The sequence below is a fragment of the Galeopterus variegatus genome, unplaced genomic scaffold (assembly GCF_000696425.1).
Source record: "Galeopterus variegatus unplaced genomic scaffold, G_variegatus-3.0.2 Scaffold23, whole genome shotgun sequence".
NCBI classification, from domain to species: domain Eukaryota; kingdom Metazoa; phylum Chordata; class Mammalia; order Dermoptera; family Cynocephalidae; genus Galeopterus; species Galeopterus variegatus.
In genome coordinates this window covers 401264-413743 of record NW_007726134.1, presented here as the reverse complement: position 1 = coordinate 413743, position 12480 = coordinate 401264, and the positions used below count along the sequence as shown (strand labels likewise).

The following is a 12480-nucleotide window of genomic DNA, read 5'->3' as shown; positions in this document are numbered from 1 at the left end:
ATATATATATATATATATATATATATATATATATATTCACTTTGCAATATTACATTTAACATTCATCAAAAATTAAAGAGTTTTTAAGAATTTCTCAAAGTCCTGTACTGACGCTTTGGCAATGTCTTCACAAAATATCTCATCAGGAACAGATACTAATTTGTCTAAAGAGATGTAGTTAGGTTTTGCTGGATCATACTGTGCTCTTCCTAAATAGGTAAGAAACAAGTGTCTTTCTTTGATTTTAAACAACCTTGTATTAAATACCTAGAAAAGAAAAAAAGTTTTTAAAAAACATTGTACACTGAAAGATAAAATATTAAAAAGTTTCTTTGGCTGAAAAATTTTAATTGATTAACAAATATAAAGCATTGACCATACATTCAGTAAATATGATAAATGCCGCTCCTGTTAAGAATAAAGATTTTAAAGGGACTCAAAACCAACAAACAGGATAATAATAAAATAATTAAGGGCTAACTGTGGGCAAAGAACACTGACTATCCCCAGGGACAGTGGAGAACTATTAAAGAAGCAAATCCTCAGGCCTCACTCCAAAACTACTTAATCAGAAACTCTAAGAGTGGGGCCCAGAAATCTGTTTTAACAAGCCCTCTATATGTTTCTAATATCTGGCAAGTTTGAGGACCAATGTTAGAGACCAAGACCTATGTCATAAAAAAATGTATAAGATTTCATAATCTGTGAAGCTTCCCCTCCCCCCCCCCTTTTTTTAAAATTCCTGCTGCTTCCCCTTACTAGAATCAAAATGAAATGAATTTGACCTTTGTGGGGAGCAACCAGAGAAAGCATGTCTTACCTGCCTTGGGTTAAAACTCCTAGGGAGTAGAATGGCAGGCTAAGTCCCTATAGCCAGCTGCAAGAAAGGAGAACTGGGAGATCTGGCCAGACCTGAGCTACAGTCCTGAGCTTGAGAGATCTGTGAGGCTCCCTGGCCAGGCCCAGATGAACCACAGTCAGTATTAGGTTTCAAGTTCCCCTCTTGGCTATATTACAGACACTTTGGGAACACTCCAAATGGCACATAACCTCCCTGCCTCTTTCCTTACGTTCAACTGGAAACAAAGTAATAACAGGGCACTTGGAAAGGATACTATGAAAAACAATTGTTGAAAACTACAGTACTTTGAGAACAATAATCAAAAGAAAGTATAGGGTGCTAACTCAATATGGGATTGGCTTACTTTTGGAACAAAACATCTACCTTTTCTGTCTCTGCAAAAACAAACTACATGTTATTCTGCCCTTATTTTGGTAACTAAATTCCTATTACCATGTTATTACTGTTAATAAAGATGAAAGAAGCTTTAGATTTTCTTTTCTGGACATTCGGCTCCTATGCAGTGACTCGGTTTACAAATTATCATACAACATCCAGACAAATCCACAAATGACTCTGAAGCTTCCAAACTGTTGTTAATTTCCTGAATATAACAACACCTTAAAGCTTTTATATAGCTTATGATCAGATATTATGTTTACTTCTCCAATGGTTCAAGATTACTTCGTCATTAGAGAGCTGTGTGCTCTTTCAAGTCCAAAAGCCACAGCTCAGGTTGAGTTTTTCTCTTTTATTTATTTATTTATTTTTTTGGCGGGGGAGAGAAGGGAATTGTTGACCACCAGGGGCCATTTTGCCATTGTCACAAAAATTTCATCCTGTTAATGATGCTTTCAATTTTCAAGCGTTAAAACAAACAAACAAAAAAACTCTAGCCTAAGAATTATGGATCCCCTCTTATCTTAAGGTGGACTTTAAGCTTTGCCTTCACAGAAACCCAGAATGGGAAGGGAGAGAAATGATTTTAGGGGGATCCTGAATACACCCTCTTTCTTTAGACTAGTGATTTCCTCATATTCATTACCCTAAAACTGCTTTTGTTATCGTTTACCTTCAATGATCTCTTCTTTGAAATGACTAACTGCGGTTATTAAATATAGTTCATTCCCCATTTTTAATTAATCATAAGACATATGTGCCAACCAGAACTTTCATCTGCATGAGAAAATTAATTTCACACCACTGAGTTTTAAAATAGCAGCCCAAAATTTAAAGTCTATATCAGTTCCCTCACAGCCTTACAATCAGTTAATATAGTTTTTCAATTAATAAGCTTCATTTTTCTGTTTTGTTTTTTATCAATACTACTCAGACCCCTAGGAGTCTAAGAATCTCAATTTGGAAGCCACGGTTCTATGACTGGGCTTCCCAGAATCTAGGGTTTTGGGTGCCTAAAACCTGTGTTTCTAAACAAGTGACTTTGATGCATCTGCTCAGCTTATAGTTTCCTCCACTTGAAAAGTTTCTCTCCATCTTCTAAAATCTCAATTTGGAAGCCACGGTTCTATGACTGGGCTTCCCAGAATCTAGGGTTTTGGGTGCCTAAAACCTGTGTTTCTAAACAAGTGATTTTGATGCATCTGCTCAGCTTATAGTTTCCTCCACTTGAAAAGTTTCTCTCCATCTTCTAAACACCACTCATTATTCTACTGATGACTCAAATGTCACTTCTTAGAGTGGCAGCATAGTCCAGTAAAGAACATGGGTTTTTAAACTCAACTGCCAGAGTTCTAATCCCGGCTCTTCCCCTTGTTCCCTGGGTAAATCTTGGACAGGTTATTTAATCTCTTCATGATTACTTTCTCGATTTGTAAAATAGAGATAATAATAGTACCTACCTCATGTGGTTGTTTTGAGAATTAGATGAGTTAATACAGGTAAAGCAGTAAAGACAGAGCTGGCACATAGTATGCACTCAATAGCTGTTCTAATTATTTCTATGATTTTCCTACCTCTTTTATATTAATTACTCTGTAAGACCTCTTGTTAAAACCCTTTACCATTATGTAAAGCAATTACATTTTTAAAACTTGTCTTCCATGCTAGATTGCAAGTTCCACAAGAATACAGACCATGACTGATTGATTTTTGTATCTTTACTAGTGCCCACATGGTGTCTAGCACTGCGTGGATGCTCAAATATATATTGAAAGAATGACTGGACTACTAGGATTTGGAGGTGACATGGTCAGATTCTCTTATTGTCACTGAATTATCTACCAACCCATGGAAAAATAAATTGTCATTGCTTTTTAGTTAAAGATTGCTTACGTTACAATTGCTCCATAAGCAAAATTCACACAATTGTAGGCTTCTAACACTTCTATAATTATTATATTTGCATTTGGTGAAACAGGAAAATACTATATTAAGGGCGCATTCACAGTGAGGCAAGATAGGCAAATAAACATTGCTGTATGTGTGTGAAGGAACTGGACTAAATGCAATTTAGTTCTGAGTTGTATTAACTTAGTCGTATTTCTTTTGCCCATTTTTATATCAAGAACAGGAACATACCAAGCAAATGGAGTAGAGGTATCACTAATAAAATTCAGTCTGTCATTTATTCAATAAATATTTACTGAGTGCCTGAACACATGGCAAACAGGAAAGAAGGATCAGTTTGATGAAATTCAATCATTCATTTCTTCAACAAGTATTTATTACACGCCTACTAAGTGCAAGGTATAGTTCCAGGCACTAGGGATTTGGCAGTAAATAAATCAGATAAGATCTCTGCTTTCAAAGAGTTAATATTCTTGTGAATAGCAGATAATATCACTCACTAGGTAAAGAATATGAAAGTCTGATCAGTTAGAAAATATAATTAGGCTTTCGCATGTTGGGAAACTGGAACTATTTCATGCTTTGGTAGGAGATCGTTACAATATGGCTTGTTAATTCATGAATTTAGATAGATGGTGAAGAAAAATTACATGTAACATTGAAAGGATCTTCAAGGGAAGTGATCTATTTCAAATTTAAATGAAGAAAAGCATAACAGAGGCTAGTTTTGTCCCGCCTGATTCCAACAGGCCAAACTAGTAGACAGAAACTACAGGGAAGCAAATTAATCACCGATTTCTCCTCTGGAGATGTACATGTGTGCCCTGGAAGTTGCAAACTTTTCCCAAGTGAACAACACTGTGAACCCAAAGATCAGCTCCGAATGCAGGGCAATGGCAGCTCTTACAGAGACAACTGTGGGTGGCATTACCTGTGGGAACTTGACAATGATGTGGTGGGGAATGCTCATCACATTGTGCACATAATCAAAAGTCTCTGTAAGTTTCCTTTTATTTGCAGTTAACATCTTTGGGATTCTGGTGATCATATGTTGAATTTCATTACGTTTAAAACCTAGTTCAAGACGATAAACCTAAAAGAAAGTAAATTTTCTATGAATCATATATAGAAATAGTTACTTTTGTACTATGCCAGAAGACATATCAATTCTTTTAAAATTTAAAATAAGGGCATTTTAAAATCTAGAGATAGCTATGCCAATGCCCTCAAGAGATTATAGCTTCCTGCTCTTGGGATAACCTGAATTTCGAACACTCCTCCTGAGAATGAGCTACTCACAGCATGGTGAGCATCATGAAGATCCCCATAACTATGAGGTAGAATAATGGTATACAAGGGAGGGCTGGTCAGGCTAACTGTATGGGCCTGACATCAAACAGACCAGTAATAAGATTTTTAAAGTGCTTTCTGAGCTTCTGCTCCCAAGCACACCCACATACATGTTACCTGAAAAACTATATGTCAAAATTCCAGAGATGATAAAACTAAACACCCAAACAGGGGTTAGGCCCTCTATGTGCTTTCACAGTATCCTATACTCCCCCACCAAGCCATTGCTCTTATCACACTGTATTTTATCCCCCACTAGACTGTAAGCTCCATGACAGCAGGGACTGACTATTTTCCTGCAGAGAGCTTGGGCAAGGAGGTCAATAAAAATTTCTTCAGTGACTGAATATGAAATACATTAGCATGTCAGAAAATAGACCTTCCATAATAATTTCAAATACCACTACAGCTTTGTATACTAATTCATCAGTGTCCCCTGGCTTCACACTATTCTCTTTGAGGAAGGACAGTAGAGTGTCTGGTAAGTACTATGATAGAGCCAGGCCAGCAGCTGGCACCGGTGCTAATGAGAGCAATGTGTTGGCCACTCCTCTCTTCACAGAAGTCTTCAGATCCAGCCTCCAGACTCCCCTAGATACAGACACAGACCCTTATGCTGGACAACAAAGCAGTTTCACAGACTGGTCAAGGAGACTGGGTTACATGGTCACAGACTCCTATGCTGGGCAACAGAAGCAGTTTCCAGGTACCACCACCCATATACCTAATCCATTATTTTAGGACTGTGGGTACCAATGTCTGCAAGATGATTTACTCATGTAACATCTGGTCATCATGTGAAAACATGACTAAGTGGAAAAACTGCTTGCTATGTATTTGTTTTATAATTTCCTATTTCTATCTTTTTAGGAAAACTTTAAAAATCTAGTTTTCTTTAAGATGACAATAGCAAAATCTGTTCTCTTCAGAGGACTTAAACACTTAAACAAAGAAACTGATTTCTAGGGGCCGGCCCGGTGGCGCACTGCTACAGTGCACCACTTGGGAGCACGGTGGCGCTCCCGCCGAGGGTTCGGATCCCACATACAGACCGGTTCCCGCTCACTGGCTGAGTGAGGTGAGGGCACAACACTGAGGGTTGCGATCCCGTTGCCGGTCCCGGTCCAGTACGGGCGCGACACTGAGGGTTGCGATCCGTTGCCGGACACGAAAAAAGACAAAAAGGAAAAAAAAAAAGAAACTGATTTCTCAAAAGCTCGAAGTTGTCCTACCTTCATATTTTCTTTCACGGGTTCCAGACTTCCAGTGAGTAATCTTGGGAGACGAACTACCAGCTCTCTAGTCTTTAGTTATAAACAAAACAATCTATTATTACTATATGTGCATATTTAACTTTGGAAAACTAAGGCATTACTAGGAATACAAAGTTAAAATGTTAAATATGGCTCAATCAGAGAAATGAACATATGCATAATGCTGTTCGAGGGAAAAACAAATACTGAAAACAAACTTAAGGAACCAATTTGATAGAATATTATAAAAAGATGCAGCTTTATGTTTAACCTAGCAGGGTAATTCATATCTGTACAAAAAATACCAGGATTTATAGGATTCATATGGGCCAGGCATCTATTAGAAACATGAGAGATTTAATAGCTACTAAATGTATGTGACATGCAAATGTATAAATCCTCCCCTTTTCTTTACCTTCTTCACACTAAGTTCAAGTTCTTTCTGAAAAAATCCCAATCTGTTATCCAGTCTTTCCACTGAAAAACTCAGCAAAAATGGTGCATTTCTGACCATCTGTGCAATATCTGTTTTACTGAAATTTTTTGACTGTAGGTACGCCACCCTAGAAAAGCAAACAAAAATACATGTATATATGATAAACACTTACTAATGTTATGCTGCTTTCTGAAGCAAAAGCTGTTTTAAAAAAGGCTCTAACACTATAAAAGTATTCTGTACTAATGGCCTAAATATGCTTTAAATAAACATTTACCCAACTCTAAAATGGTTTCCACTTATATTTGAAAACAGGAAATAATTCTGAAATCCACTAACGGGTAGATTCCCTTTTCAGTTAATTTCACTTATTTTAATACTTGGTAGGAAAAAAATGAAATAGCTCTGTTTAGGATTTTTTTTTTGGCTAAGAACAGAAAAAATACAAATTAAGAAAATAAGAGATTCGGAACTCTTTTTACAAGGAAAGACCTTAGGCATGGTTGTAACTGAGAGAGGAATTTTTTATGTTAGTATATTTACTCGGTATGTACTTTCATAAATAATTTTTACTACAGTTGTTCAATATGTATTTTGTTAACAATTAAGATATTTTCCTATTAAGTTTCTGGGAACCAAAATAATATAGTAAAATATACAAAGTTTGACTATGAAAATATTATTGATTTTTTTTAAATATAAAAACATAGTAAAAGGTAGTTTTATTAAATACCTATAATGTATCAGGACATTATCTTGTTTAATTCTCACCAGAAAGACAAAAAAGTTTGTGAGCTATCTAAGTTTTCCATATTACATCTGAGGAAACACAGATTCAAAAAGTTAAATAACGTGTCTTAGATCACCAGCTAATTAATGACAACACTGAGATTTGAACTCAGGCATACCTACATCTAAAGCCTGTGATATTTCTATACCATATACCAGAATTTATCTTATAATCAAATAACTATTAACTCCTTTAAAGAAGTCCCTTAGAGACCTCGAGAGAAACAATTGATAAATTTAACTATATAAACATTTCAAATGCATGGCAAAAAAACACTATAAACAGAGTCAAAAGACAAACGACAATCTGAGAAAAATACTTGCAATATGTCACAGAGAAAGAACTAATTTTCTCAATATGTAGGAGAATGTATATCAAAAAAAAGAAAGAAAAAGTCCCAGTTAAAAACTGGCAAAGGGCATATACAATTTATAGAAAAGGAAATGTAAATACAAATTCAACATATGAAAAGATGCTCCAAACAATACTTAATGTTCCAACATTTGATGCTCCAACCACTGTTTCCAAAACAACAAATGAGGTATTTTTTTTTATCGATAAAATAATCTGTGATCATTAAGTTTGACCACAGTGTATTAGTGAGGATAACAGGGCAACTGGCACTTCTGTACACTGTTGGAAAAGTATAAACTAGAAAACAGCCCATATGAAGGACAATTTGGCAGTATCTATTAAAATTACAATGAAGATACCCTTTGACTTAGCAATTCCACTTGTCCTATAGATATACACCAATGTGTGAAATGACATATATATAAGGGGGAGTAAATGCAACCTCACTGTCATAGTAAAGACCGGAAACACCCTCAATGTTTATCAATAGGGTACTAAGGTTAAAAAGAATAGGAAGAGCCAAGAAAAAATAATCTCCAACGTACAGTTAAGGTTAGAAAGCAGAGTGCAGAATAGTATGTATAAATGCTACCAATTGTTACGTATGTGTGTTCGTGTGTGTGAGTGCATAAACAGATATATGTATATGCTTGTATAGGACAGAACACTCCTAGAAGGTTGAAAAAAATTCTTGATACCAGTAGCTGTCTTCAGGTTGAAAAAAATTCTTGATACCAGTAGCTGTCTTCATAGGTGGGTCTTGGAAGTCCAAGGGACAGGAATAAAGAGGGAAGGAGGGTTACGTTTTTTTTGGCAGCAAGGATCAGTTTCTGAGTAAAACATTATCAAAAATATTGTCTACATTGTGATAATTTTTCCAATAAAAAATTAAGATATAAGACCCACCTAATCAAAAAAATGTATTTACATAAATAATTTAAATACAGATTATTCATTTGAAAATTCTACAAAGAATTAAATTTTACGCATATATAAAAATTTTCCATTGAAAACAAGTACATGAAAGCAGTGCTGTTATAGAAATTTTAGAAAATAAGACTGCTGTATATAGCAGAGCTATAAACTAAGTTCACTTAAATAAACATTATCATACCCTTGCCTATTCGGTAGAAGCTAATTTTTCATTGTATATTTCCTCAAGTACATGTGAATGTATTACCTATTAAAAAAATTCTAAGTAATTAAAAAATGCTCCACAGTTTAATTTGATAACCAGGTTTAGGAATCATTAGATTATACTATATATATGAGAGCATTCCTTAGTTGTTAGGAGTATGTGTGATCTTGAGCCAGTCACTTAAGCTCCTTGTAGGCTTAAATTTCTTTCCTTTTTTTTTTTTTTCTTTTGGCAGCTGGCTAGTATGGGGTTCCTAACCCTTGACATTGGTGTTATCAGCAGCATGCCCAATTGAATGAACTAACTGGAAACTAAGACTAGGCTTAAGGTTTCTTCACAGAATTAAATACAGGGAGACTGTATGGTGTAATAGCCAGGATTCTGGAGTTAGACTAGCTGGGTTTAAATTCCAGCTCTGCCACTTACACCAATTGTGTGTAATCCTGGGCACACTGTTTAACCTCTCTGTGCCCGAGGTACAATGGAGATATTAATAATAATGGTACAGCCTCTGAAATGATTCCCACCTCCTGGTATTCATGGTTCCTTCGAATAAATCTTGAGCAACAAGGACAAATTGGTTTTTGAATGGGGAGTTAGTGTTCCTGACAGCCAGGAGGAGCAAAGCTGGATGTGTCAGATGAGTTTCCTAGAATCATCTTCTCTCTCCCCTGTATTGTGGTAGCCTATCTATATTACTGCAGAGTGTAAGTCCCAGCAAGAAAGAAAGCGTGTCTTTTATGTCTTAAGTCTAGCCCAGTGCTCAAATTGTTCCATGTAAGCAACACAGTTTTTTGTTTCATTTTTGACTAATTCAGAGAAAAGGCATTAGACTATGGTGGCTCAAGGAACTACAAAGCTCTCTGAAATGTAGTGAGGCTCAAAAGCACTGTGGAGAACATCTAGGGGGTCAAGACCGGAGGCAGACCAATTAGGAGACTGTTATAGTCATCCTGATGTGAAATGATGGGACTTGAGGCAAAGTGTAATGCACTGACTGATTTGAGAGATATAAAAAGGTAGAACTGATAGGCCTTGGTGACTTGTTAGATGTGGATGCTAAAAGAAGAGAAGGCAAAGTTAATACTAAATATATTTAGTATTATATTAGTATTATATGATTTGGGCAGGAGGGCGAACAGTGCTCCTATTCAGTGAATCCAGAGAGGGTGAGAGTTGGGGTAATGACAAATTCAAAATGTTTACTTAAGGACAGGGACTTTGTCTTGTTCTCTGTGGTATTTCCAATTCCTAGCAGGACTTTCTGATGCCTAGCAGGAATCTTAGCTTACAGATCAATACTATCTCACTGTATCGATTCTCACAGATTCAACAATTCTTTGAATGTTGAATGAAGTACAAAGATGTTTACAAAAGTGCTATTTAAAGAAGAAAAAAAGGAACAACCAAGATACCCAGCTTACGGAAATGATTAAGCAAATTATACAATAATTTGCCAAGAGAAAGTCTACCATCAAAAATCGTCCAGAAAAAGCACAAAAGATCAGGCTTTCATAGTTTTCAGTGTACTCTCAGATAATTTAGCCATTTGTTATTGATTTTTTTGGTTGTCTTTTTTTTTTTTTGTCTTTTTCGTGACCGGTAAGGGGATCGCAACCCTTGGTGTGGTGTCGCCCACACCGCGCTCACCCAGCCAGCGCACTGGCCATTCCTATATAGGATCCGAACCCGCGGTGGGAGCGTCGCTGCGCTCCCAGCGCCGCACTCTCCCGAGTGTGCCACGGGCTCGGCCCATTATTGATTTTTTTTAGGAAAAAACTTACTCCACTTTCTGAAGAGAAACAGTTAAGTACTGACTCAGCAATAAGTTGAAAACAAAAATAATAATGGGTAGTTGAATGAAAGGACTACTTTAAATACTTAATTTAGGTCAAAGAAAGAAAGTCTATACAAAAAAATAACACTCGTGTTCATTATCTCAGTAGATCCTGTGCAGCAGAGACAAACAAAACATTTACACTCAAATTTCATATTCTGAAAAATATTTCTTCAGATTAAAAATAACTCTTGGCCGGCCCGGTGGTGCACTGCTGCAGTGCGCCACTTGGGAGTGCGGTGGCGCTCCCGCCGAGGGTTCGGATCCCACATACAGACCGGTTCCCGCTCACTGGCTGAGCGAGGTGTGGGAGCAACGCCGAGGGTTGCGATCCCGTTGCCGGTCCTGGTCCAGTGCGGGCGCGACACTGAGGGTTGCGATCCGTTGCCGGACACGAAAAAAAAAAGACAAAAAGGAAAAAAAATAATAATAATAAAAAAATAACTCTCAAATTGAATTCTAGAGGCAACTTTATAGTCTTAAATATAAAAGCAATGAAATAAAACTTAATGGCATCCACAATCAGAAAAATAAATTATCATGTTCATTATAACTCCACATAGTATTAGATCCAAATATAATTCTAAATCCAAATTTCTTGATATTAAACAAGTATTGATATAAGATGGCCACAAACAGCAAAACAGATTAAATACACACACACACACACACACACACACACACAGAATGAGAGTGGAAACAGCCCCAGGAGGAACTAAAAAAATTTTCTACACAATAATAATGGCATTTCAAATCAATGCAGGAAAGATAGACTATTGGTTAAAATATAATGGGATCACTAGCTATATTTTTGGAAAAAAAATTAAAACTTCTTTCTGTATCTTATACAAAAATTAATTCCAGATGAATTAAGAATCTAAATGCATATTAACTCTACTAGAAGAAAACACAGAATTTAAAAGAAATATTAAATTCAACTACAGAAAAGCATGAAACCCACGTGTAGCTTTCCATATAAAATATATTTGCACAGGAAAAGGTCTGGAAAGCTATTAAAAAAATAACTTTGGGAAGTGAAACTGGTGTGGAGAGAGAAGAGGTCTTTCTCTGGCAATATCTGCACTTTTAACAATTAGATGTAATTCTTTTGTAATTCAAAAATAATATTATTGGATGGATTAAAAAAAAATAAGATGGAAACCAGTTTGAAAAATCTGTGATAAATGGGGGAGGGGATGCTTTAAAAATAACATAAAGGGTTCAGACTTCAAATTTAACTAAATATTACAGCTGACATGGGTTGAACTGCCCTGCTCAGCATGAGCTGTCACACCCTGACTGTGCTGAAAGAGAAATCCTGAAAAGCTGCTTTTTAACAACAGGAGAGCAGAATCTCATCAGGAGAGTGCACTACTCAGTACAAATCAGTTGGACTCACTCACGATTTCATTAAGCTGAAAAAAACAGTCACTGAGTGCCTACTATAGACCAGGACTTCTGCATAATCCTAACCTCTAGGCGACCAGTCTAGTTGGGCTTTATCTCCTCAGTTAAGGAACTACAAATATTACCATTGCATTCAGTTATGGTTACTACACATATTTAGTGTATCAATCAGGGTCTAGCAGGCAACAGAAATTGCCCTGCAAAGTTCAAATGAAAAGAACTTTAATGAAGGGACTCGACATGGTGGTGTGAGCAGAGTTAGGGAACGAACAAGAGTACTCCCAGTACTAAAGAAACAAGGAGACAAAATGTTACCAGAGCCCAGAGGGAGCCGGAAGCTGTTAAGGAAGGGCTGCTCAGAAGGAGCTGTTGTCATGGAGTGAGGCAGTTACATGACCTAAAGAAGGGAGGGAACAGGGGAAAAAAATACCCCCACCTGGCCCTTATATCTTCTATCACAGAGGTGCCGCCCACTGGCTATTGCTGCCAACAAGCCAACTGGCACAGGAGCCTTAGTGCATAAGAGTTGGCCTCCTGGGATACAGAACATGCAGGGAAAGGTGGAAACAGATTTGGGAAGCTAACAAAGAAGAAACAGGACTTAGGCACTCAAAAATATTGTCTGATAGGGGCCGGCCCGGTGGCGCACTGGATAGTGCGCCGCTTGGGAAGCACGGCAGCGCTCCCGCCCGAGGGTTCGGATCCCACATACGGACCGGTTCCCGCTCACTGGCTGAGCGAGGCACGGGAGCAACACCGAGGGCTGC

General features: G+C 37.1%; 1 protein-coding gene across 1 annotated transcript in view; it reads right to left on the bottom strand.

Moving 5' to 3' along the window:
• MTERF3 (mitochondrial transcription termination factor 3) overlaps positions 1-12480 on the bottom strand; it is an 18611-nt gene continuing 6131 nt past the window's right edge. Inside the window, exons 3-7 of the mRNA XM_008568356.1 lie at positions 8030-8090; positions 6167-6314; positions 5731-5802; positions 4080-4241; positions 1-267 (exon numbers count right to left, since the gene is read on the bottom strand). Coding sequence (XP_008566578.1) covers positions 73-267; positions 4080-4241; positions 5731-5802; positions 6167-6314; positions 8030-8090 — 638 coding nt within the window. The 3' untranslated portion in view covers positions 1-72. The remainder of the gene's footprint in view (positions 268-4079; positions 4242-5730; positions 5803-6166; positions 6315-8029; positions 8091-12480) is intronic.